At 58.1% G+C, this 25,120-nt stretch overlaps 8 protein-coding genes across 8 annotated transcripts; 3 read left to right on the plus strand and 5 right to left on the minus strand.

The window, feature by feature from the left end:
- Nucleotides 1-346: 346 nt before the first annotated feature.
- On the minus strand, nt 347-1,026 carry TRAVEDRAFT_52719 (uncharacterized protein; the record flags this gene model as incomplete). Its single annotated transcript, XM_008045334.1, has 2 exons — nt 347-852; nt 909-1,026. The coding sequence occupies 2 exons, from the start codon at nt 1,024-1,026 to the stop codon at nt 347-349; spliced, it is 624 nt and encodes a 207-aa protein (XP_008043525.1).
- Nucleotides 1,027-5,163: 4,137 nt separating this feature from the next.
- TRAVEDRAFT_31673 (uncharacterized protein) lies at nt 5,164-5,656 on the minus strand (the record flags this gene model as incomplete). The annotated part of the gene is made up of 1 exon (XM_008045208.1): nt 5,164-5,656. A coding segment is annotated over exon 1 (299 nt), but the record flags the coding sequence as incomplete, so codon positions are not given.
- A 4,000-nt stretch (nt 5,657-9,656) lies between these two features.
- Nucleotides 9,657-11,451, minus strand: TRAVEDRAFT_134213 (uncharacterized protein; the record flags this gene model as incomplete). Its single annotated transcript, XM_008045684.1, has 7 exons — nt 9,657-9,884; nt 10,035-10,319; nt 10,349-10,558; nt 10,615-10,837; nt 10,893-11,115; nt 11,170-11,325; nt 11,388-11,451. 7 exons carry the CDS (start codon nt 11,449-11,451, stop codon nt 9,657-9,659), a joined length of 1,389 nt encoding a protein of 462 aa, XP_008043875.1.
- Nucleotides 11,452-12,475: 1,024 nt separating this feature from the next.
- Nucleotides 12,476-14,065, minus strand: TRAVEDRAFT_155139 (Zn-dependent exopeptidase; the record flags this gene model as incomplete). Its single annotated transcript, XM_008045685.1, has 7 exons — nt 12,476-12,782; nt 12,844-12,927; nt 12,989-13,195; nt 13,250-13,456; nt 13,523-13,686; nt 13,741-13,816; nt 13,874-14,065. The coding sequence occupies 7 exons, from the start codon at nt 14,063-14,065 to the stop codon at nt 12,582-12,584; spliced, it is 1,131 nt and encodes a 376-aa protein (XP_008043876.1). The 3' UTR covers nt 12,476-12,581.
- Nucleotides 14,066-14,617: 552 nt separating this feature from the next.
- Nucleotides 14,618-16,657, minus strand: TRAVEDRAFT_174449 (CNDP dipeptidase; the record flags this gene model as incomplete). The annotated part of the gene is made up of 8 exons (XM_008045686.1): nt 14,618-14,838; nt 14,897-14,939; nt 14,995-15,122; nt 15,181-15,565; nt 15,620-15,861; nt 15,918-16,202; nt 16,290-16,509; nt 16,566-16,657. 8 exons carry the CDS (start codon nt 16,655-16,657, stop codon nt 14,788-14,790), a joined length of 1,446 nt encoding a protein of 481 aa, XP_008043877.1. The 3' UTR covers nt 14,618-14,787.
- A 641-nt stretch (nt 16,658-17,298) lies between these two features.
- On the plus strand, nt 17,299-19,350 carry TRAVEDRAFT_60950 (CNDP dipeptidase). The gene is made up of 8 exons (XM_008045687.1): nt 17,299-17,404; nt 17,461-17,680; nt 17,738-18,022; nt 18,082-18,323; nt 18,388-18,772; nt 18,832-18,959; nt 19,013-19,055; nt 19,113-19,350. The coding sequence occupies exons 1-8, from the start codon at nt 17,319-17,321 to the stop codon at nt 19,161-19,163; spliced, it is 1,440 nt and encodes a 479-aa protein (XP_008043878.1). The 5' UTR covers nt 17,299-17,318; the 3' UTR covers nt 19,164-19,350.
- A 622-nt stretch (nt 19,351-19,972) lies between these two features.
- Nucleotides 19,973-22,060, plus strand: TRAVEDRAFT_74854 (cytochrome P450; the record flags this gene model as incomplete). The annotated part of the gene is made up of 10 exons (XM_008045688.1): nt 19,973-20,165; nt 20,230-20,359; nt 20,422-20,610; nt 20,681-20,945; nt 20,996-21,119; nt 21,175-21,188; nt 21,246-21,517; nt 21,575-21,703; nt 21,774-21,920; nt 21,985-22,060. The coding sequence occupies 10 exons, from the start codon at nt 19,973-19,975 to the stop codon at nt 22,058-22,060; spliced, it is 1,539 nt and encodes a 512-aa protein (XP_008043879.1).
- Nucleotides 22,061-22,722: 662 nt separating this feature from the next.
- On the plus strand, nt 22,723-24,491 carry TRAVEDRAFT_52724 (CyP450 monooxygenase; the record flags this gene model as incomplete). Its single annotated transcript, XM_008045335.1, has 9 exons — nt 22,723-22,774; nt 22,831-22,960; nt 23,010-23,198; nt 23,256-23,520; nt 23,569-23,692; nt 23,755-23,768; nt 23,830-24,101; nt 24,155-24,283; nt 24,344-24,491. 9 exons carry the CDS (start codon nt 22,723-22,725, stop codon nt 24,489-24,491), a joined length of 1,323 nt encoding a protein of 440 aa, XP_008043526.1.
- Nucleotides 24,492-25,120: the final 629 nt, after the last annotated feature.

Below are 25,120 nucleotides of genomic sequence, written 5' to 3' on the forward strand. Positions count from 1 at the left end.
GCACAGTTCTGCGCCCTTTGTCGCCCTGTGCAGGCACACAATATATTTTTACCACACTGATGACACGAAATAATCGCCGGAAACCACCGGAGAGGCTCGAACGGACAGTGCACGACGTGCGGGAGAAAGAGAGTGAACAGGCGCCGGATGTCAGTGCATCGCCGCGTGGATTATGTCCCGATTAGGAACGCGCGTCTTCGTTCGCCTCCACCACCTTCCACGAGTGACTGCACGACCACGGCGTACCGCTCGACAACGTTGTCTCTTTTTCATCCCGGAACGTCAGATTAGACCTGTCCAATGTACCGTACTACGCATGCAGTCTGCGTGAACACCCGCGCGGCCGTCAGTACAACATCGGGAGCCGGCCAGGACGCGGGCCCGCATACAGCTGCCCACCCTTGAACAGCTCGTGCGGCTCCTCTGGTCCCTCCGCCATCGCCTCCGCCTCGTCCGACACCACCTTCGACGACTTCGGCCCATCTCGCACGTGTCGAGGCGGGTAGATCGCCGGGTCGACCTTGCTGCTGCCCCGCCGCCTCCCGATGTCGTCACGGCCGAGGTTCAGCCTCAGGCCGTTGTGCAGGGGAGTCGGTGCCGCGAGCAGAGGGTTCCGCTTCGCGGCGTCGTACTCCTCCTGCGTGATCGGCTCGAACGTGAGCTCCCCGCTCCGCAGCGCCCGGACGAGCATCCAGATCCGCGCCAGCCCGGTCACCTTGCTCAGGTCGCCGAAGACGATGCCCTCTGGCCACCCGACGAGTTTGAGGCGGTGGCGGAGGTATATGTCTTTGCAGAGTCCACTGACCGTCCAGCGCATCGACACTCCGGGATCCAGGTGGCCGACGCGCACCACTGGTATGTGGGTAAGCACGAGCACCGCGCGCCTCGAGAATGGACGATGTGCTTACCTAGTTTGTGCTTCAGCCCTTGACGCACCTCGCTGCGCAGCTGCATCTCCTTGCGCGCGTACCGGCCGCTGGCAGTATCCCCAAGTTTCCGGAAAGCGGGCTTCCGGCGGCGAGTCATACCGCTTTGCTAGAAGAACGCAGGTGAGCAGCGCATCACTCGCGACTACAACGGCCTGCTCACGATAGGAAGTGGTGTTTCGAAAGAAGCGGACGGCTGCGAACGATCCCGAGCGGAGTAAAGGCACGGGAAAATGCAAGATGTCTGCAAGGGCACGCCGCGTGCGGGGTTAGAGGAGCGATTGTGAGTGAAGGCCAACCTGACGAGTAGCGATGCTGCTCACATGCTCAATACGAAAAATTCCGCATACACAGAGGGGCGTGCGCGCAGGCAGAACACAGGAAGAGAGTGCGGCGGCTAGGAAACGAGTGGGCACACGTACGAGGATAGGGAACGAAGGCAGAAGCAAGAGCAGAAGATGGTGAGCAAGTCTGAACGACTATGAGGGTGTCTGCGCTTCATCTAGTAATTGACCGCATTTCCAGGCCCTAGGACGCGCCCATGGTCATAGGCAGTCAGCGGAGCCGTTACGAGAGTGGCAGGGCTGCTGTAGACGAAAGTGGGCGCTCTTCTCGATCCGTCCAATTCGCACTGACCGGCTTCGCTTTCCCGGCAGTGATTCACTCGCTTATGCGCGCCCTGGGCGATATTTGCGGCCACATCGCTACGTTCCACGCGATGTCGCTGGTACGGCAACACAAACGATACCCACGGCGCAACATATTGATGGCCGCCGCTCACACTGTCGTCGCGCCGCGACACTCTCCCCGCGCCGCGACACTCTCCCGCCCTGTTTCAAGTCCTGGGCCTTCTTTGCCGTGCCATTGGCGAGTCCTTATTCCGTGGACGCCCAACAGAGCCGCGTTGCGTCGGAGTCTGTGTCGTCCCGCCAGCTGCTCGCACACGCGGCGCAGATGATGGAGTTCGCGGTACGTCTGCTTCATTGACAAACTTCGGTACACGGTCGTCACGGCATGCCCAAGGGCCCTCACTATGGCCCAATCGACTCAGATAGTTCATACGCCTTGGGGCATATTTCCGATGGCGAACGCCGTCCATGTACCAAGTGTCCGGTGCCTGGCCACGCCGCACGAGCCTGCCTAACCGGCTGCATCTGGACGCGCGGAATATGCGGACCCCGCTCCCCTCGGATGCCGCACACTGCAGGGAGCACAGCGGGTTGCCGCATCGCCCAAACCATCAAGTTGTACCGAGCGCTGTTGCTATCGGGGCGGCGCTGGTGCATTCGAGTTCTGATAAACGCCGGCAATGACTCCGAGCTCGCACTGGCAATCTGTGTGGTGGACATATTCGACTCGGTCGTCACCTCTCACCAGTGTCCCGCAGCTCTGTACCTCCTTTAGCACGTTCTGCGACCTTGTACCACCCGCAAAATGTACGTCTTCTTCTCCGAGTCCAGCATTACACCTCGGTCTGACGCTGATGCGAAAGTCGTAGCAGTACATGCCGTCATGTGGGCTTCGTAAGGAGGCCGCTTCGGTTGCGCTCGAGGCCCCGTGCCGTCAACATATCCATGGAATACATAGACCTGGTGCCGAGAAGCTCCGTGCCTGCCACAGCCACGCTGAATACGTTGCTCGCCTGTCCCGTGGTTAGGTAGTTAACAAGTCAATCATGCAGGGTCGTGGCCCGAAGCGGCTCCCGGCACGAGTGTCCACGTGCGCACATCGTAAGTAGCCTCGCATGGGCTTGTGAGACATTCTGACGCAGTAGTATAGCAACCTCCCGAAGCGACGACTCCGGACGAAGAGACCGAGTCTGCGGGGCTCATGCCAGAACTCCGTATCGCCGAGCCCCATTCGTTCTGTATCTGGGGATCGAGAAACCGCTCTCCACCTGTTTCCGAACACGAGGCAGCGAAGCTGGAAGCAACTTGCATACCTCCCGATCTTACACGGTCCACGGGACAGCAGGAAGAGGGTGGCACGAAGCCGGGGCATCTATCGAGATTTGATGTGCTTTCATCATTGTGTACGTCTTGTTTACCTGCACACGGTCTTGGATCGGCCCAGCTCAATCAGGCCGATCTTGAAATTCCAAGAACATGCTTGCCGCGATGTTTTCGCTCCGTGGAGTGCATGCCTGGTGCGTCATTCCGATCTGTGTTGGTTGGACACTTACAACATGCCTTCTAGCGATGCACGCAACGATTCCCGCCGCCGGCCATCCCTGCTCTTCGGTTACGCCCCACAGGTAGCCTGTGTACGGACGATCGCGCCTGAATCGCGGTAACAGAGGGATCCCGAGCTTACGAGATCAGTCGCATGTACGGCCGTTGCCCAGATATGCAAGCATCGGGTCGACATCAGGATCACCGAGAGGCGGCTTCTGGGTGCAAAGCGGTGCGCTACCGATGAGGTGAGCACTGTACTCGATCATAGAAGGCCTCCGCCTGTATACCATTGGGCTGGCCAGAATATTGACGGCGTGCATGTTAGCCCCGCGGAACGGCGAGATGCCGCGCATCATGCAGCGCAATTCTAACACTCGACACACAGTAGCAACCCTGCGGCAGGTCACCGTGCCACAAATGCACTGCCTATTCGCACGGAGCCACGGCAAAACAGTCTTCTGCTCCGGCAAGCGGGAAGGGCTCGCTCCATTCGTTCGCGAGTCGGTACTCCCTCCCGGTGCGCTGGTATCCCTTGTCTTTTGACACGTCCAGGCCCTGATTGCCCTGTCCATCAGCCCGCCTCCACGTCGTAAGCCCTTGGCCCCAATATCGCTAGCCAGGCGAAACGAGCGCACATACGGTGCCCCAGAGACAGGAAACATGCGCACGTCCCTCGGACGACCCGCAGGCGAGCCGACCCCGTTCGAAATCATCTCCTGAGCGATGTTTGTCGGCACAGCAAAGCGAGCTCGCTGTGGTCTTTCCGGTCATGCGGGGGACGCCCCCGTTTGCTTCTGCTGACACTCTACAGCACTTCCAGACCCAAAGTCGTTGTGAAGGCTTCTGTTTCGGCCCGGGTGTGGTTCGGGTCTCGACGAGGTACGCGCCCGCGATGCGGTCCCTCCCGTCTTGGCCCCCTCGGTGTATCCACCCTCACACCCGCGATGTATTGGGACATGGTGCCGAGCGGGCGGGTGTACTCCGGGTCGTCGAGCGTCGAATCTAGTATACTCAATACGTGTACGTTCCCAATACACATTGTAGCCACTCGCCCCCGCCCTGGAGTCGTATGCGAGAGGAGTTCGCGTCGATTTTTCTGCGCCGGTGTTGAGTGGTAAATCGTCAGTATACTCTCACACGGAAGTCGAATGTCGTGCGGAGCTGCGCAACGACGCTCGCCTTGCGCTTGGGTGTCCTCGGAACACCGTAATTCGATTCCAAAAGGCCTTGTGCCACTGTGTTTCACACAAATATATTGTAACGGACGACGACGGCGATATGTACTACAGGTACTTCGTATCTAGCCATTCAGGGGCGTCAGGATGCGGGAATTCCGCTTGGGAACCGTCAGAGGAGGGGCATTCCCGCTGTCCTGCTCACACACCGCACCAATTTGCGACGGCCGCCGCAACGACTTGCACACCGCAAGCGGTGGCGAGGGCCCGTGTTGGGACCTGTCGATGAGCAAGAAGCGAGCGTTCCGACGCGTACCAGACGCGGAACAGGCTGCCCACACACGTACCCCAGCGACGCATCGTGGATGACTGCGAAGCCCCGCGTGCCAGTGCGCTCAAGACGAGCCCACATGTCAGATCCAAGATCCCAGAGGGCGAAGACGGTGCCTCGTATCTGTGCCGCCGCCGGGAGCACATTGCAGGGCGGCGACGCGGGGTTTCGTATACTGCTGATCTTGCCTGCCACTTGCTGAAACATTCATCGCGATGCGGCTTCGTTAGAGTCTCGTAAGGCGGTCCGAAGGGCGGCATCACTCGTCCGCGAAGGCGAGGTCGACCCAGGCTGCCGCCGTGGTCCAGGACTCCCCGTGCGCGCAGGAGACTGCACGATCTCGTCGCGGACTGCATGAGCCCGTGGCAGAAGCTGTGCGCGCGTTTCCACAGCGAGTACCGTGCGCCTAGGCCGCGAGTCTGTGTATCGGACATGAGCCTCCGACAAAAAGAAGCAAAACAACGGCTACGCGGTACGCACCGTACCGCTCTCGTGAAGCTCGTAGCACGCCTGAGTATGTCTGCGTCGCACCCAGTGCATGCAGGCCGCCATCGCCGCCGCGCGCCGCTTCTGCCTCGGATCCACAGGTCCGCCGCGCGATGATGTCCGGCCTCCCGCCGTCCGTCCAAATTTCAAACCCTCCCGACGCGTTCAGAAACGACGGGGCGTGGTACTGGTGGTTCCATAGGTCGTCCCTGCCAAGTTACGCGGCGCCAGAGAACGGGAGCGCCGCGGGACGCGCGATATTCCGCCTCCCGACGGGTTTCGCCCATGAAACCGGCCGAAACAGCGCGATTTCGACCTCGCCGGATCGCGGCGCGACGCCGCACGCGCATGCGCCCGGGTGCATGGGAGCGCGGTGTCGCAATTGGGAGGCCCGCGAGGCCGCCGGTGGGGCGCGAGATGCGCGGCATGGATGTGGGCCTGGCCGAGCAGCCGGCGGGGTCGTGCGTTGCTGGCGTCCGCGCGACGCGGATGGGTGGCCCTGAGGATGTCGTACATGGGGCTGGGACGCGGGGCTGGGTGTCGTGGCGGGGACGACGTGCGTTTCTGCGCGCGGGACGTCTGGAAACGCGAGACAGTCAGTGTGGCTCGCGTGCGCAGAGATCCGGACGGCGGAGAGCACCGACGCAGACGCAGGGCGCGCCGCTGCGGGATGTAGTGGTTCGGTACGCGTCTCGCGCCATCTTGGGAGCTGGAGCGTGTTCGCAAATGTTCCGCTGCGAAAGAGCTGGATTTCGACGCCTGTGTGTGTGCTTGAACGGGGCGGGCAGGCGAGAATGACGACGTACCGCCGTACTATGTGTGTGCGGAGCCTTGTGGTGTGTGCAGACGCGTCAGCGTAAGGACTCGAGATAGTCCAACAGGGTGCTAGTGTATGTATGTACCCCAGGCGACTTGCATGGTGTGCGGGACGATCCTGGGTGGTCTACACGCCGCAGTGTCGGCGTGCAAGCTCTTGCTTGTGCCTGTCATCCTTCGGACGTCCCATCGCGCTATATTGTACACGAGAGCACCGTATGCACATTGCAGACCTGCGAGCTGCTATCAGCGAGACGCACAGCGCGAGCTTAAGTGAGCCCGAGCTTAAGTGAGCTCGAGCTTAAGTGGGCACTCGCAAGACCGCTGGCTGCCCTCGCCATCGCCATGATCGCGTGCCCACCCCGTCCAACATAGCGATGGCGGAATGCAATGCGGCGGGGCGCGCACACCTCTTTTGAGCTCTCTGCGGGCGTGCAGCAGGGCGCATACCGCCCCGGTGCATGGTGCATGGTGCATGGATCGCTAGGGATGCAAGGCGCACGGTACTCGTCGTCACACAGACCTGGGAGGTCGAGTGAGATCACGAAGGATGTATCCTGCCGGCGCGGGACGTCGGCACGGCGGTCTATTACGGTACACGATGGGACACGGCGCAAACGCGCAGAACGTCTGGGGCGGCGCAGACGAGCCACTTCACGCCGCAGCTGTCCGTCTCCTTCAGTGGACCGTGACGCTGTCCAGGGGCGACGTGCTCGCACAGCGTTCCCCAGGATGCGCCTCACGACGTGCACGGCGAGCGTGCGTGCGTGCGTGCGTCGGGATGCACGCACGTACAGTGCCGCGAACGACGACGGTCCCCATCGTTGTATCGGGCGCGGGCGGACGTGTCCCGCACTCGACAGGTACGCCGTCTCCAGCCCGGGGCGCGCTGTCCGCCTCGCTGACTCACTGCTGGCGCACCAGACTGTGCGGCCACGCCGCAACGCGCGTAATACGCACGGGTTGCACACGACCGAAACACGACACTCACCGATCTGGCGGCCGGCGTCCAGGGGCGTGCTTAGCGCGGTAGCCTGGGAGACCCGCACCGCGTCGGCAAATCCGCGCGTCCACGCACCGCAGCCGGGTTTGGGGTGTCCGCGATGCGCCGCGTCCGTGCATGCGAGGGTGGGTGGGCGAGCGAGCGAGCGGGGGTGACCTGCCCGAAAGCGGGGGCGTATAAGAGCGGTGCGGACAGGGCGAGGGGGCAGCCATCTCCCCTCCTCCCGTTCGCCCTGCTCTCTCGCTCTGGAAGGACTTGCCCTGTGGTCGCGCGTCGTAGATGTCGCTTCCGGGGTGGTTCTGCTCATTCTCTGGCACCGTCTCGTCTTCGCTGTGCGTCGTAGACGGGCTGGCCCTGCTGGTGCACCCGTTGGGCTGACTCGGTGAGTACTGCGTCCGCCTCGACGTGCATAGACGTTTGCTTACCTTTATGTATACAGGGCGAGGGTGCTGCGGCCACGGAGTTGATGGGGTTCACGCGGGAGGAGGGCATGGTCGATAGCGTGGGTATGCTGGTCAAGGTACAGTGGCAGTCGCGGGTTCCGACTCGTGTTATGTGGTGTAGAGCTAGCGTACTGCGTGTCAATACCACATTGTTTCGTTCAAATGATGCGGAGACTCACCCGCGGCCCAGTACGGTTGCTGACAGCGCTTGTGAGCCATCTGCACGTCGTGGACGTCTGTATGCGACTGTGCGTCGCCCCAGTAAGTGTTGGAGCGTAATGTAAGCGGCGACGGTACGATTTGGCTGGGTAGCATACTGGAAAGCGACGTTGTGAGTGTCGAGCTCGCTTGTATGTGCCTGCAGCCGAGATTGGATGATCGCCGGAGGGAGCGTTGAACGAGTACGAACGTGCATACATAGAAGCGATGACGCACGCTGCGTGCGGGGCCATGGCACACCAGAAGGCGCCAGAGGGCGGGTGTATGCGCGTCGTCCACGAGCGCCTTGACTGCCAGACGACTGGCTGCAGCGACAGGCGAGGGAGGACTCGCGGTGGGGAGTCGCGGTGGGGAGTCGTGCGTGTGCGTGTGCGCTAGGACTAGCACCGTTCAGTCGCTTGCTAGGACTAGCACCGTTCAGTCGCTCGCTAGGCCTGCGCACGACGAGACAGCGCGGCAGACGGTTTCGAGCAGGGGCCAGCGAGAACGCGAGTGACGGGCGAGGGGAAGCGCACGACGCGTGTCGTCATCGATCGAGCCAGCCAAGCCCGAGTCCGAGTCGCGAGTCGCGTCGCTCCCGCGGGGGGGCCGGACTGAAGGAGAGATGAGAGGGACGAGTACGCGTTCACTCACACGGCGCCGGCAATGCGCGCTGCACAGCCACATATACCCGTACCCCGCGAAAGTCGGAGTCCTGCTTCCGGACCAACCTCCTCCTGCCTCTTTGTCAACAACTGTGGACATGCGATTCGGGCTATCATTTGCCGGCACGAACGGACATACCAGGTCGTATATCGAGGATCCCGAGAAGCAAGTAGATTGGTCGTACTTATGTACGGAGTTGCGCAGCTCGACCGACTTGGCGTTCTCGATGAGCCTACTCCAACGTCGGAGCGCTTACAATGTTCACTTTTGACGTGGCGATCTACGAGCTTTCTCGTGTTGATTCCAAGGTACGTACACTGGTACAATTTGGGCACCACATCACATCTGCTCTAACCTTCGAAAGCATCCGGCAGACATCAGGTACTGCGTTCGTGTTGTGACCAGCCCACTTGCAGCCCACATAAACACGGTGCTCCCAGAGCCATGTCATCTATCTGCAAGACCTGATCTGTAACAAGCCTAGGCGAATCGCTCAACTCTTCCTGAGAATGCTCGACGGTGCAAACCAAGATGTTTTGAGCTCTGAGCTCTAAGTGCGAGGACGATCGTCGTGTACCGCTGTATGGAGACGCGCAAGATACCGTCTTCAAGATACCCCCCTGTGGGTTTTACGCCAGCCCCCTGCTCGAAACTGTCCTCCCCACCCGGCTCGCCGTGAGCATGCCGTTCATAGTGATGAGCGCGCCAAAATATTCGCATACGACTGCACGCATTTTAGGCCATTCAAACGGCAGAAATATGGTAGGCGCCAGGAAGTCACGTACGGAACGCCACCCCGGTGTGTCGTCTCCGTGCACCATTTCGCATCTGAACTGCTCACGGTTTTGCATTGCATCAGTACGCCGCCGTCATAATCTGAGCACGTCGCGGCTACGCGCACCTTTGGTGTCTTGGACATGCGATGTACTGATAGTCCCCTTTGGCATCTAGGCAGCGTCCTCGAGCTTCAGTTGCACACGATTGATGATCGCTATACCTTTGAAGGCACAGAGAGCTACACCCACTGGAACCGACTACTTCCTCCGGCCAGCCCCAGGCAGTGCACTGTGTGGCACCTCGAATATCTATGGGCGGCGCCGCGCACGGATGTTCGACTGTCACGGCAGTGGGCCTATTCGCAAATTCCTCCATTTATCAGTTGCAGTACTTGTGTGCGAGCGATGCAGAATAGAACGCTGGCGTATTCCAAGACGAACGCAACAGTGAATACTGTGTGTTCGAGTCCCAACCTGCATGCAAGTTTTTGGTGGTACGAGAGAGAAGAGCGATGCCAGCGGAAGCGCCCGTGTTCACTGCCCACTCCCGATTATGATCTGTACTCTCCCTCCAAGAAGCCCCATGGTATAACATTGCACGGCCCCGATGATACAAATAACGGCAAGATAATGATACTCCCGGTACATACTCGTGTCAATGCTCAAGCGCCATACTCCGGAGGAGGCACGTCTGTGCCATACACCGACTGCCGTGGCGGACGCGTGGCCATGCGCTCCGCGAGGAGGTGTATGATCCTGTCCACCGCGACGTTGGGATCGGGATTCGACTCCGCCGGGGACGAGGCGTGCGTCGTCGTCGGCGAGACCACCGCAGCCGCCTGCGCGGCGGAGCCATGCGCAAGAGAGTGATCGGAGACCGTGCGCCCGGACTCAGACGGCGCGGACGATGACGCGGAACCAGAGGGGAGCGCGGGCAGGGCGCGTGTTTGGGACGGTACATAGCCGTCCGAGCCGATCGCCAGTATGGGCAGCTTCGTGTCGCCTCGGGGCGGCGTATATGGGCCGCGCTGCGTCGGGACAAACGGGCTCGCCTCCGCCATGGGGGCGGCGGTGGAGGGCGTAGCGAGGAACGGGGATGGCTGTTCGCGGTCGAACACTTTCGGGTTCTGCCGCCTGCGGCGGGCGAAGTACCAGAGGAGTCCGGCGACGAGCGCGACGAAGGCGAGGCCACCGATGACACCACCCGCGATGGCGCCAGTATTCGTCTTTGAGTGTCCCGCGGAGGAAGGGGCGTCGGATGTTGTGCCTCCTAATGGCTGAGTGCTCGAGGAGGGCGCACTAGAGGAAACACTTAAGACACGCAGCTCTCATTGGCAAGACTCGTGCATGCGACAAACCTGATAAGTCCGCCAACTTCTGAAGGATTATCGGTAAAGACAGTGACTGTGTTCAGCCAGAACTTGAGGCCAGCGCCGACGGTAGGCAGAACATTGATGGTGTGGGTCTTGGTGGGATCCAGCCCGTCCTGATAGTACAGGAGCGCGTCTCCGATGAACCACATCGTGCTCGCGTTGTAGGTGACTGCCGCTTGGTCGTCGAGGGTCTGCAAAAACCGCGGGTCGGCACTCCGCCCGCCAGAGATCGTAGAGCAGGACTTACGACGTCGTACGCATAGCTGCCCCAGATGCGCGAGCCGTTGATCGCGACACCTACGCCCTGGAAGGAAAAGGAAAATGAGGCCGGGGCGTTCTCGACCTCGAAGTAAGGAGCGGGATGTTGCTGGTTGGGGATGAGGGGATCGTTGAGGATGGTCCAGTTGCCAGAATATTGGATGAACGATGTGTTGGTGGCTTGATATACATGGGCGATGGGTACCTGTGCACTGCGACAATTGTCAGTTGCGCAAGTAGCGAGACTTTGATAGAGTGCGGATGTACCCAGTGGCGATCGGCCGCGACACATCCGCGCGCTCGAAGGCGAACTCGTTGGCGCGCGACGCGTTCGCAGTCAAGGAGACCGAGTGCAGGCCCTCCGAGAGCCCGTCTTGCGAGAACAACTGAGTATTCTGGCCGCGTTTGGCTGTCAAAGTCTTGGTGGAGTTTCCGTCCACGGAAACTTCGTAAGAGCAGTTTGCAATACCGAACAGAGAAATAGATGTGCCTGTCCTCAATACGTTCGTGAGCAAGTGCTGGGAAACGAAGCGAGTGCACTCACCATAGAACTGAAAGTCGAAGCTCGCGTTCGGAAACGCCGTTATATGCATCGAGTTTCCAAGCGCAGCTTCCCCGCCCCGAGTCGTGAATCCCCCAGGAGAGCCGGAGTAGAACGGTTGCCAGCCATCCGCAGTCAAGTTGCCGAGGCCCCCATCCCCTGCCAGCCAGTCGTGGATAAACGACTCCTCACGCATTTCATTTCAAGAACGCCAGACGTACCTTGCGGGTGCCAATTGATGATCGAACTCGCGTCGTCGATCGTCATCGTGTAGGTTTCGCCCATCTTGCCAGCAGTAGAGGGACAGTGCCAGAACGCAGAGTGGAGGGGAGTCCGAAACGAAGCCGGAGCTACATGCCCGGCGCGCGGGGGACCTCCTGGGATGATATACTGCTCGGATCCGCCACCGTCGAGGCTGTGGGAATGCCCGTTTGCTCGGAGACGTTTGTCGCTATATACATTGCATCCCTCTGCGCGGCCGAGCGGAGAACCTCCACAGCGTGTGCACGCATGTCAACGGCGATGATGTTGGGAACAATCTAGCTTTCGGTACTGGAGAGCTATCAAAAGATGTTACTAGATTGAAGCCCGCTCACGTACAGCATACGGAACTTCGAGCGGTTTATGTGCCTTGTGATGGTGGGTGCGGATAGCGCAGCCAGCCGCAGGTGCCGAACGTACACCTGTCAAGGCTGAAGATTCTCGCCGCCATGGGACCGAGCTGCGAACGGGGACATCGTAACTGACTTCCTGCAGCTGGACTGATCATCAGCGGGGTTGCAGTGCATCGAAGAACATCAATAATAAGAACGTACCTGGGGGAAGATGATGATGGGGAGAGGACTATCTTGCGCGTTGTTAGCCTTTCCTGAGTGCTCAAATGCTTCGTGCGCCTGGGGCGATTGGAAAGTGCTCACCGAACTCAACCTCTCTACACCCACCGGAAAGAGCAGCGGAACATGGCATCAATCAACGATAGAGGAGAGGCTCACGAGTTGCCGGCTCCAGACGCCCGCATGTTAGTACTCTCACGGTTTGCATCTTAGTAGCATCCATCCTTCGTCTTCGTCGACGTGAGTTTCCGATGAAGGACTCGGTAAACGTAATGGAGAAGAGATGTCGGCTGCTATGCAGGACAATAGCCCGGCACGGCGTATGTACTCTCAAAGAACATAGCTCAAGTTGCTCGTATATGCAGATGGTCCAGGAGTCTGCAGGTCGTGACAGTCGTAGCATAAGGAAGACGTGGTCTTCGATTGGTATGCGTAAACAAGGTGATGGACCGCAGCGAGGAAGCCGATCCCTATCAAGCAGAGACGATCATAGGCAAGTGCTAAGATCTCCCCAGTCAATCCCATCTTGCAGCTCCAAGACTCACCGCCATCCTTGCATTCCATACAGCTCGGAGCATCGGCTCAGATTCCGAGCTCATAGACGTACGCGAGTGCGACCTTCGCAAACTCGAGCGAGTGGCTCCACGAGAAGCCCGAGACGGACGTCGTATCACCCGTTGAGTGGATGTTCTGATTGTCGTTGCCCGTGACCGCCTCGTAGAGCATGCCCGTCGGGTACCCCTGCTTGTACCAGCTCGCGTGGTCAGAGCACGCATAGCCACACTGCGATGACAGTTTGTGTCAGCCAACCTGGGTGGCAGGGAAGCAGAGAAGAGAGTCCTACTGCAGTGTCCATTGCCCAGTCGAGCGTGGAGTACGTGTCGATCACTTGCTTCAGGAAGCTGGTGAGCCCCGAGTCGATGTAGTCCTGCGCTTTGCCATCAGCATCATCGATCATCCAGAACATTTACTAGTGCGGCAGGACTCACGGCTTCGAGCGCGATTACCTCCTTCGAGCCAGGCTTGAAGTACGCGGACATGTCGAGCTCAAGGAACGCCTTGACCGTCGTGCCACTGCTCTTGTAACTTTTCGCGACGGCCTGGCTGCCGAGGAGCCCGGCCTCCTCACCGGAGTACCAGTGGAACTCGACGGGCGTCGAGGGCTTGAAGCCTGCAGCCACGAGTGCGCGGAAGACCTACACCGAGATGGATATGAGTCGTGCAGTCGCGACAAAGGAGTGCTGACATACCTCAAGAAGGTTGACGGTACCAGAACCGTCATCGTCTGCGCCTGGGGCACGTCCGCTGGATGGGCTGTCCAGGTTGATCGAGTCCTCGTGTGCGCCAATGATGGTGACCGGGCCGGAGGAGGTGCCCTCGAACCGCGCAATGACCGAGAACTGCGCCCACGAGTGCGTAAACTTGGATACCTTGATGTCGGTGCGGGACCCAGCGAACTGTACAGACCGAGAACACCAATCAGGCACGCGCGCAGCGTATGTAGAGATGTGTCGCGCACGTACCGATGTGACCTTGTCAAAGATCCACTGGCTAGCGGACTTGCCGGTGGTGCTCGTGTAGTACCGGTTGTTGAAGGCCGTCAGCGGCGTCAGGTACGACTGCATGTTCGACGTAGAGAGGGTCTTAATGATAGCCGTCACCGCAGACGAGTGCGAGGGTGCAGGGACTACGCAAACTAGTCAGCGGCCACTTTCATCGATTCTCTGAGGGAGTGGCCCACAAGTCGTCGCGGAGGCGAGAGCCTTGAAGGTCACGGGTGCCGAATCTTCAGGCTCGTAGACTTCCGTCACGTCAAACTATATCGCAAGCATCAGTACCATGCTGCAATAACTGCGAGGAGAACAGGGACTTACGAAGTGAACTTTGGCGCGCAAGAGCTCCAGCTTCTCCTCTTCGGTCTTCCACACCGGCTCCGCGCCCTCAGCGAGGCTGAGGAGACGAAACCCCTGTGCGGCCTTGTCCGTGAGCTCCTGGGGTGCGACTGGGGCGGCGTGTACAGCGCTGAACGCAGCAGCAAGAAGGCAACCAAGTACGGAGAACTTCATGACTGCAAGTTAACCTACGCAGGGCGGGATACCGTGAATGAGGCGGTCAGCCAATCTCCCTCTGCGCTCGCCATTTTATACGCGCAGTTAACCAGCCAGGTTATCACCGTGATGCTTGTGGCAGCCAAGCTTCGTACTCGAGGAGCGACGCGTTCAAGCACGCTGGAGGTCAGCTCCATCCGGAGGGATTGTGGCGACCACGCGATGCCAAGCCGAGGATGGGCAGGATTGATGCTCCCGGCGGTATCTGCCCGGCATGTGGATTTTCCCCCGGAAGCAAACACTAGGCCGCCAAGTAAGAGGCGCATGCGGTGCGGTGTTGCGCGCACGCAACTCGAAGGTAGTAGATGGATGGCGAGCATGTACGAGGCATCTCTTAGGTGTCCTGGTGACGACATACCCATATGGCCATGGCCCCAGCAAAGATAGGGAAAACCAGGGCTCCTCTGTGAACACGCTGCGGCGAGAGCGAGTGAGTCTAGGCAAGTGCTTGTGTTTGAGGAAGACTCGGGGAGTCATCGTCGTCCAGGCGGAGCGCACGCAACCGATGGTCGCAGTCGACGCCATAAGCGTTCTTTGTGGCGTCCGGCCTCGCATACACTTACACGATGAGGTTGACACTTGTCACGATACCGATACATACAAACCCCACCAGCTTCGTATTGCCGTCCGGAAGGATCAAGAGAGATCGATGCGCATCGTGCATCATCATGCGCGCTCCCTTAGGCGTTGATGGCGGCCACCTCGTAGAGGTAGGTTCCGATAAGTTTGCTCTGGGATAGTGTACTCGCATTAGTTAGGGGATCGGTGGTCGATGGCAGTGAAACATACCCCTTCGATGAAGTTAGAGCGATCAAGCTTTTCGTTGGTGGAGCTGTATGTGCTGCCATCAGGTGTGTCCCGGGGATGACGAGCGAGGCACAACTTACTGAGCGCCGTCATCACCACGGCCCATGGGGAGCAGGAGGACGTTCACCCCCAAGTTCTCCGCGAAGGTGAGCGTCACAGGGATCGAACCACCCTCCCGAGTTAAGTCGGGGGTCCGCTTGTACACCGCCTATGCATGACGATGCTCAATACGACGCATGCATTAGAATATGGGAGAGAAGGCGCACCTCGGTCGCACGGCGCGCAGCCTCGTAGTTCCAGTGCTTGTAGTCCTCGACCCACGGCATCCCCCCTCCCACGAGTTCGATCTTAAGCGTATTTTTCGACTTCAGCTTCGCGAACTCCTCTTCTACGTACTTCACGACGAGGGCCGCGATGGAAGCAGGCGTTTGTGGGGGCACAAGGCGGAGGGAGAACTTGCCATTGACGCGCGCAGGGATGACGGTCTTCCCGCCGGGTCCGCTGAACGCGCCCTCAATCCCGTGCAGGGAGAGCGCAGGCATGCGCATGCGGCCCATGAGCACTGTCGCCTTGTCATCTGAGAGCGCGATAGACGCGCCAGCCGTCTCGTCGACGTCCGCGATTGAATAATCGAGCTTCTCGTAGATCACGCTGCGGTAGACTGTGAGCTACGCGATGCAGAAGAATGGCAGCGAGATTGCACACCGCTCTTCCGCGTCTGGCGGGGCAATCATGTCTTCTACGCCGGGGATGAGGATGGTGCCGTCTGGCGCGACAAGCCTTCCCATGAGGAAGATGAGGTCCGTCATCGGCTCGTGGACTACACGCCCAAACCCGCCAGAGTGAAGGTCCCGTCCTGGCCCTGAGACGGTCATGTGGAAGAAGGCGATGCCGCGAAGGCCATATGTGAGGCAGGGCGTGCGCGTGTTCTGCCAGTAGTTATCCGACTGAATAAACAATACAGGTTAGATAGGGATGCGATGCACCCAGTGTGAGCACGTACAATGCATACACAGTCGACGCCGTGGAACCAGCCATCCTTGCCCTTGGCAACTTCAGACTCGATGAGCTTGTCGAGCCCATCGCTGCTGCTTTCTTCCATGCCTTCGAGGCAAAAGCGCAAGTTCACGGGTAGATCTAGCCCGAGAGTCCCGTGCGCCTCAAGAACGTTCAACCACCCCAAAATGGGACCTTTGTCGTCCGTGGAGCCGCGACCGATCAGCCGTCCAGTTTCCTTATCTTCGACGAGTTCGAAGGGCTCGGTATCCCAACCGTCGCTTTTCTCTGCCTATATAACATTACGTGAGTTGCCGCGCAAAGGTGTGGATGAAATGTGCCATTCGCTCGCGGAAAACGCGTGAGGAGCGGAACGTACAGGTTGCACATCATAATGGCCGTATACGAGCACCGTCTTCTTCTTCGGATCGTTTCCGATCTCACCCAAGATCACGGGCGGCAAAGGCAGCTCCTTGCCATCCATGTCCTGCATCCCAAGGTCTGCTAATTGCGTAGCGACTCCTAAGCTTGTGAGTTGATTGTTGAGCCAAGCAGACATTTTGATGACATCCGGGCGATAAGCCCCATCTACACTGACGCTGCAGGCGAGGTCAGCTGTACGTAGTCCGAGGGTACCAAGGAGAACACCACGAACCTGGGGATTGCGACTGCTTCCGCCAATCTATTCACAAACTTCTGGGAATTCCGGTCGATAAAGTGCAGGAATTGCGCTACCGGTGCTGCCATCTTGTGGTCGGAGGAGAAGTCGAGTAGCAAGTGCTTTGCAAACCTCGTCACCACCCTGCGGCCGGAATAAGCCGACGTGCACTAATCCGTCAAGGCCCGATGGATGAATGGACACTTTTCGTCGTGACACGCCAAGGCTTGTGGTATACCACATCTTTGTGGTCATTGACAATTACCAATAAGAATGCAAAAATCCTCGAGTGACGCAAGTCCGACACGCCTGTGTTATTGCGCGCGGTCCTCGGTCGCATACAGCACTGCGTTCTGCATTCCTTTCTCGCAGTGACATGGTTGGTACTACCATTCCGCCGTGATGAAATAGATGAGTAAGTCACTCTATAACAGCAACATCAGAAGACTCACCTGCTTAGCCCGCCGCGTCTTCCGTTTCTTCAAAGTTGTAGCTGAGCTCTTCCAGACCAAGGCTGGGTACACTGTTTTGACACCCGCTCTCGCATGATTCCAGAAAAAATAGCCTCAAATGATTGCTAAATGAAGTGGTACCAGCACGAGAGGATAGAAGATGACAGAGTAAAGTACTCGCTGGGCGAGGAGGAGAGAAAAGTGTTGAGATTCACTTGCCGAGATTCCCGCTCAGTATTTGACGCCCGCTCAGTCGGGCGGAACCCGTGCTTCCTCCTCTCACTCTCATCTTCCAGCTATGGCGTCTTCTCAGTTTCTCCAATTCATCGACCAGAATGCCCAGAAATTCATCGGAAGACTAGCGGAGGCTGTGGCGATCCCTAGGTCTGTTGCGCGCAAGACCGAATCGGGCAGGACTGACGAGGACGCGACACTTCCAGTGTGAGCGGAGACGGATCCCACCGCCCCGACGTCTTCAAGATGTCTGCCTGGCTCGATGGTCAGCTCAAGGGTCTCGGCGTCACCACGAAGCTCGTCGACCTCGGCAAGCACGTCATGGACGGCCAGGAGCTGCCTCTGCCGCCCGCGATCCTCGGAAGGATCGGCGATGATCCCAAGAAGAAGACTGTGCTCGTGTACGGTCACTACGATGTTCAGCCGGTATGTCTACCCCCAATAAACGTAAATGTGGTTCTTTCATCTGTTTTTGTGGGTCAGGCGAACAAGAGCGATGGCTGGGACACCGAGCCCTTCAAGCTCGTGGTTGACGAGCAGACCGGGCGACTTATCGGGCGCGGATCTACGGACGACAAGGGGCCCATCCTTGGGTGGCTTAACGTACTTGAAGCGCACAAGACTCTCGGCATCGAACTGCCCGTCAACATGCGCTTCTGCTTTGAGGGAATGGAGGAGAACGGCAGCGAGGGTCTGGACGATCTCATCAAGACCGAAGTCACGAAGGGCAAGGAGTCCTGGTTCGACGGTGTCGACTGCGTGTGCATCGTACGTCTGCGTTTACTTGAAGGAAAGGATCGCGTGTCTCACGGTCCGCATACATGCAGTCGGACAACTACTGGCTGAACTCGCGCACACCTTGTATCACGTACGGTCTCCGCGGGCTCGTGTACTTCAAGCTCAGCGTCTCGGGCCCCGCGCGCGACCTGCACTCTGGCGTGTTCGGTCGAATGGTGCACGAGCCGATGACGGACCTCATCCAGGTAATGAGCAAGCTCGTCGCGGCCGACGGCACGATTCTTGTCCCCGGCGTCGATGACATGGTCTCGGTCGCGGATGATGAGGAGCGGTCAGTGCGCTTTTCATCTTATACGCGTCGCTGCGTAGAGTCTGATTTCTTACGATGTATGCAGGAAGATCTACGAGAAGCTGGACTACTCGGTCCAGGATGTAGAGGACGCGGTCGGCGCACCCATCACACTCTCGGACGACAAGGTCACTGTCATCATGGGCCGCATGCGCCAGCCATCGCTCTCGCTTCACGGTATCGAGGGCGCGTTCTACGGGGCGGGCGCGAAGACGGTCATCCCGGCTTCCGTTTCGGGCAAGTTCTCGATCCGCATCGTGCCCCCGCAGACGCCCGAGAAGATCGAGCCGCTTGTTGTGCAGTATGTCGAGCAGGAGTTTGCGAAGCTGAACTCGAAGAACAAGCTCAAGATCGAGAACCTGCACGATGGCCGGCCGTGGCTCGCGGACTACAAGCACTGGAACTACGAGGCTGCGCGTCGCGCGACTGAGGTGCGCATCTTATCTGCTCTCTGTATATATGCGTCATATTGAGGGATCATGATATATAGGCGGTGTACAAACAGACTCCCGACTTGACTCGCGAGGGTGGCTCGATTCCTGTGACGCTCACCTTCGCGGAGAGCTTGGGTGTGAACGTTCTACTGCTCCCGATGGGCCGCGGCGACGATGGCGCACAGTAAGCATCATGGGCCACGTCCGCATATCGACTTCTTCTAATGCGGCATACAGCTCTACGAACGAGAAGCTCGACCGCTCGAATTTCATCGAAGGGGTATGTACCCCGCTCGTCAGATGTCCTTGCGTTCTATTAACATACGCCCGTTCGCAGAGCAAGCTCCTCGGCACGTACCTCTACGAGGTCGCCGCGTCGAAGGCATGAAGATAGACACCGATGTGTGGATCGGCGAGACACGTACGAAGTTGGAAACGTCAGAATAGGAATGTATCAATGTACGTCGTCCAGGTGTTGTGCTTGTAGTGCTAAGATCGCAGAGTGTATCCACTGTTGTATCACTGGCCCCTCTTGCAATGCAGTGTATTCTTTAGGGCTCTGGAGACGTGGCCACGATGTTATGAACGAGCCCATGCGGCTTGTGAAGAAGCGCTTTCGTGGCGCGCACGAGATTGATGGACGGATGCGATATTCGAGTGAGTGTTGCTTTGGGCTTGTGGTTTGAACCCATCACTCACGTCAAACAGTAAAATGTCTGGAACGAGCGCTTGCATGATGCCTGTTGCTTTCTCACTCCACTCTTCACTGAAGGTACACCAATGTCTCCTGCTCAGGCAGGTTGTTGCAGACGGTGTTCTTTAGACTCTGAGGACGGGTAATGGTTACTCATGAAAGTGCTTCCGCAACTCTATCGCTGACGCTATCCCGCTTCGCCGCCATTTCTGGTTATAGTAGGTTAGTTCCCCTTGCGGAGACCTCTTCATCAGCGGAGACTCACACAAGTATTTCAGATGGCTGCAGAAGTTCCTATATATGTCAGAGCCCGGTTAGTATAGCGATTGAGGTGGGTACGTAGCGCTTAATGCGACCGAGCAGGGACGACATCATGTGAGGTATTGCATCCAGGTCATGCATCCTCCGATAGACGCAGCTCGTAGCCGCGCAGCCAGTGGTTATAAGGCGGGCTTCGGGTCCATCGAAGTCCTGACTACTCCACGGTCATGCTGGATCTGAATATGGCTCTGACCTCGTCTCTCGCGGCGATCGCGCTCGTATGCATCATGTCCGTTTTCTTCAAGCACATCATCACGAATCGTCGCAAACTGCCTCTGCCTCCTGGACCTCGTCGGCTTCCGATCATCGGGAATGCGCTTTCCATCCCTACGCGAAGAATTGCGCAGGTTTATCGGGAGATGTCGATGGAATACGGTATGTGCACTTCTTATATGCTCTCATTCTGTTTCGATTTGGCTTATTGTTTATGGCATTGTAGGCGACCTCGTATATCTCGAGTCGTTTGGTCAACCTCTGCTGGTCATCGGAACTCATGAAACTGCGCTCGATCTCCTCGAAAAGCGTTCTGCCAAATACGCGGACAAAGTGCACTCCACCATGGCGTCTCTGTAAGCCTGTCCGCGCGGCCCGTTTCTACATTGTGTCGCCGGACTAAATCGAGCGATGATAGCGCAGGATGGGATTGGGTGTTGCCCATCATGCCCTACGGACCCTGGTGGCGACGGAGCCGGAAGGCGTTCCACGAGTTCTTCAACCCGGGAGCTATCGTGCAGTACCGCCCCGTCCAGTTGGAATGCTCCCAGCGCATCCTTTCGCGGCTCGTCAGGGACCCGCAGCACTTTCCAGAGCATATCAGACAGTACGTCCGCCCTACCTCCCTGGTCACACTGATGATTGACCTACGTTGACATGCGATGTCTCAAACGCAGCTGTATCGGGTCGGGCATTATGCGCATCACATACGGCATCGACATAGAGAAGGAGACTACCCCGTACATGGCCATAGCCGCCGAGACGATGGCGACGTTCGCCGCGGTGTTTGTCCCGGGGAAGTATCTAGTCGAAACCTCCCCGATTTTGCGGTTCCTCCCATCCTGGCTCCCGGGAGCGCGGTTCAAGCGAGAGGGGAAAGAGTGGACGCGGATCGTGCGGAGGCTCAGGGACACGCCCTGGAATGCGACTGCCGCAGCTATGGTGCGCTCTAGCTGTGCGTTCGTCGTCATCGCTACTTACACCAAGGACAGAGGGATGGCAATGCGCCGCCTTCAATTATCATGTCGATGCTGGAACGCACCTCAGGCTTGGAAGGCCAAGCATTGGCTGAAGAGACTACTATTGCCAGGGACACCGCTTCATCAGCGTATGCCGGTGCGGCTGACGTGGTGCTGTTAATGAGGCTTACTGACAAGCGTGCATTCTGTAGGGGGCGCGGACACGGTATTACTTTGTACACGCAGTCTTTGCAAAGCACTGACAACTCGATGCTCTTGATAGCTGTTTTCCACTACCATGTCGTTCTTCCTGGCGATGGCAAGCTACCCGGAAGTCCAGAAGAGGGCTCAAGTCGAGTTAGACACAGTCGTTGGCCCACACCGCCTCCCAAACTTTGACGACCAGCCTTCTTTGCCATACATCGCAGCGATCATCAGGGAATGCATACGATGGCGTATTGTCGTACCTCTCGGCATCATGCATCATTCCATGGAGGACGACGAGTACCGTGGCTATCACATTCCTAAAGGCACGCTCGTCATTCCCAACGCATGGTGAGTACGCCGCTTGTATGCGGTCATGTTCAGCATCTGAATAGACGGCGCATACAGGGCTATGACTCGCGACACGAGACACTACCCCGATCCGGAAGAGTTCAAACCTGAGCGATATCTGAAGGACGGCAAGCTGAACCCTGAGGTCCTTGACCCAGGAGATTTCGGCTTCGGGTACGGCCGCCGGTCAGTGCAATGACCCTCGGCGACGTGAAACCCTAAAAGCTGATTCGGTCCGTACGCGCCTTGTTATCAGCGGATGCCCTGGACGCGACTTCAGCGAAGCGGCGCTCTTTTCGTTTATGTCGCACGTGTTGCACACACTCAAGATAGGCCCTCCACTCGACGTAGACGGGAAGCCTTTGCCCCTCGACGTCGGAATGACTGACGGCGGCATTTTGGCGTAAGTGTTTGGTTGCTCCCGAAGAAGTCAGCTGTTCATCTATCATGCTTTGGCTATCTTACAGACTTCCGGAACCATTCGAATGCACTATCGCCCCTCGCTCTGCGGAGGCTGAAGCGCTCATATTCGGTTCTAGCTGAGCGCGAAGGACAGCAAGCTTCTTTTCGGCACTGGCGGGCTTACTGCGTCGTCCCCCGCATGTATATGCTACCAAACTCGTTCGTTTACTCTCAGGCATCTGCAGAATCTGGCAAGACCCACGGCGAACCTACGGCTAGAGTGTGAAGATCTGCCAGCCTTCCAGCGCTCGCTACCTCGGTAGCAATAGTAGGCACAGTAGGTCAGGCCGCAGATACGTTTAGCCGTGCAAGGTCAGGGCGCGGCACTGGGGAGGCGCTTCTTGCACCACGCTCATTGGGTGCACATCGCTCGTTCTTAGGTCCCACAGGCAGGGTTTGGCCACCTTCTCAAGAGGCGATCCTATACATCTGTCTTTCTCTCGGTGCTTCCGGTGAATAGGCAAATCACTAGATGCTCACATGAGCTTAATGAAATAAGTACTTGCTATGGTCCCGCGCCCACAAACGCTCTACTCGTCGAAGCGATCTTCGGTGGTTCCATATAAGCTCGAGGGTCGCAGGCCCGGTCCCGCTCAGATACGATGGCTATCTCTCCTGTCCTCTTCGCTTTCGTGATTTTGTTGGGCGCTGCGACTCTATGGAAAAGGATCCGGAGCTTGCATAGGGATCTCCCATTGCCGCCTGGGCCGCGTCGACTGCCTATCATTGGCAACGCTCTCGCTATGCCGGCCAGGGACCTACCCAAGGCGTTCCAAGACATGAATAAGAAATACGGTACGTCTCGCAGATCTTACATATCATCGTGTGTTCTAACTTGCGTCCTCTTCCAGGAGAGGTTGTGTATCTTGACGTCTTTGGACAGCCCATGGTTGTACTGGGGACACACGAGAGCGCAGTGGAACTGCTCGAGAAACGCTCAGCGAACTATTCCGACAGGATGCACTCGGTCATGGCCGCCTTGTGGGTTTGCTGTCTTCCCTCTTTGTTCCTGTTGCTGACGTGAACACAGGTCGGGATGGGAGTGGGCCCTGCCGCTCATTCCATACGGGCTGTTCTGGCGACGCAACCGGCGTGCTTTTCACGAATTCTTCCACCCTGGCATCGTTCCGGATTACCGAACCATCCAACTGGAGGCCGCTCGCGGGCTCCTCCGCCACCTACTTCAGGATCCGACGCACTACACGGAACACATCAGATAGTATGTTTTTAATCATCCGTTTCGTGACCTGAAAATGTTCTTACACTCGTTTCACAGCGCGTTCGGGTCGAGCATCATGCGTATCTCGTACGGCATCGATGTCGACAAGGAGAAGGTTCCGTACCTAACCATTGCCGAAGACGCGATGCAAACGTTCTCCGATGCCTTCGTTCCCGGAAAGTATCTAGTCGAGACGTTCCCGCTGTTGCGATTTCTCCCGTCATGGTTCCCTGGCACGAAGTTCAAGCGGGAAGGCACGGCTTGGACCTCAGTCGTGAACAGGCTACGGGATACCCCGTGGGACGCGACTGTCGCCGCGATGGTGCGCGACACACCTCTTCCTGTACTTAATTTACTAATTGCTTCGCAGCGAGAAGGCACCGCGCTTCCTTCGATCGTCACAGCTTGGACGGAGCGAGCCTCGGAGATGGAAGACTATGCGCCCGCCGACGAAGATGAAGTGACCAAGAATACCGCGGCTACCGCATACGCAGGTACGAGTCTCTGATTTATCCGCCCTGCGTGCTACTCTCTTAACGCAAATGCTCCATCATAGGTGGCTCTGACACCGTCAGTATCCCTTCTTGCCACTAGAGGACATAAACCCTATATTCACATACTTAATCTGCAGATGTTGTCGACGATCCTTAGCTTTCTGCTCGCCATGGCATCTTACCCCGAAGTGCAGAAGAAGGCTCAGGCGGAGCTTGACGACGTGGTCGGCGCACATCGGCTTCCGGACTTCGAGGACGAAGAGTCGCTGCCGTACATATCCGCGATTCTGAAGGAGTGCGTGCGCTGGCGGGTCGTCTTGCCGCTCGGACTTATTCACCGGTCGCTCGAGGACGACGTCTACCGCGGGTACTTCATTCCGAAGGGGACGCATGTCGTGCCGAATGCTTGGTACATTTTCCGCCATAGTCGTGCTTCTTCGTGGGGCTGACAAGGATGCGAAGGGCGTACACTCGCGATCCGCGGCATTATCCCGACCCCGAGGAGTTCATCCCAGAACGATTCTTGAAGGACGGAAAGCTAAACCTCGCGGTTCAAGATCCTGGAGATATCATCTTCGGTTATGGACGTCGGTATGTACTCCCCAAATGCCATTACGAAAATATGGCAAGACTGAGTCTTCAATCACGCAGCGTATGCCCTGGGCGTCATTTCGCGGAGGCAGCCCTCTTTGCGATCGTCTCGTCCGTACTGCACACCTTCGATATAACCGGTGCCCGGGACGAGCACGGCAATCCGGTGCGTCTCGAGGTCAAAATGACAGAAGGTGTTCTATCGTGAGTCCTCCCTGTTCACGACTAGGGAGAGAAGTTACGAGCAGTTTCCCCTTGCACATGACAGGTACCCCGAACCGTTTGAGTGCAACATCAAAGCGCGTTCAGCGGGGGCCGCAGCGTTGATTCACGAGAGCGCGCATTGACAGGATGTTTATCGAGGAAATGCAACCCCTGTTGTATGTACAGGTAAACATAGATATGCGACTCGGGTTCCCCACGATGCTATGGAGGCCGGTCGACGCGCGCGGAAAACTTACAGAAGGCGTCAAGGCTGCGCGGGTTCCAGACCGGTGGTCCTCGCTTAAGGGTGCCGACATGGCCGAGCTTGAGACGCTCTTCTCGCGCCTACCTATCTCCGTCTGGAAGGGATCGTCACGACTAACCTCAATCTTGAGCTCTAACACTTAGAAGCATGGACAGAACGGAACACAAGGTGGCTTCATGGAGAGCTGTGCTAGGAAGGGTTCTATGTGAGTGTTCTTGGTGTTGTTCACGGTGTCACTCGGGCCTAACATTGCCACGATTAGCAACGCAGCATCCAGGATGGACAGCATCATTCGAACGCACATGAAATTCTGATGCGCTTGCGGCGCCTTCTGTCGTCTACAGAACGCCTATCTTCCTCTATCTTCG

This window comes from Trametes versicolor (assembly GCF_000271585.1).
Source record: "Trametes versicolor FP-101664 SS1 unplaced genomic scaffold TRAVEscaffold_12, whole genome shotgun sequence".
NCBI lineage: Eukaryota > Fungi > Basidiomycota > Agaricomycetes > Polyporales > Polyporaceae > Trametes > Trametes versicolor.

Excerpts from the sequence above, each read along its gene's own strand:
- TRAVEDRAFT_60950 (XM_008045687.1), top strand. The coding sequence starts at position 17,319 with ATGGCGTCTTCTCAGTTTCTCCAATTCATCGACCAGAATGCCCAGAAA. Across the intron at positions 18,960-19,012 it reads CGCGGCGACGATGGCGCACA|CTCTACGAACGAGAAGCTCG; the intron begins GTAAGCATCATG and ends TGCGGCATACAG. Across the intron at positions 19,056-19,112 it reads GCTCGAATTTCATCGAAGGG|AGCAAGCTCCTCGGCACGTA; the intron begins GTATGTACCCCG and ends GCCCGTTCGCAG.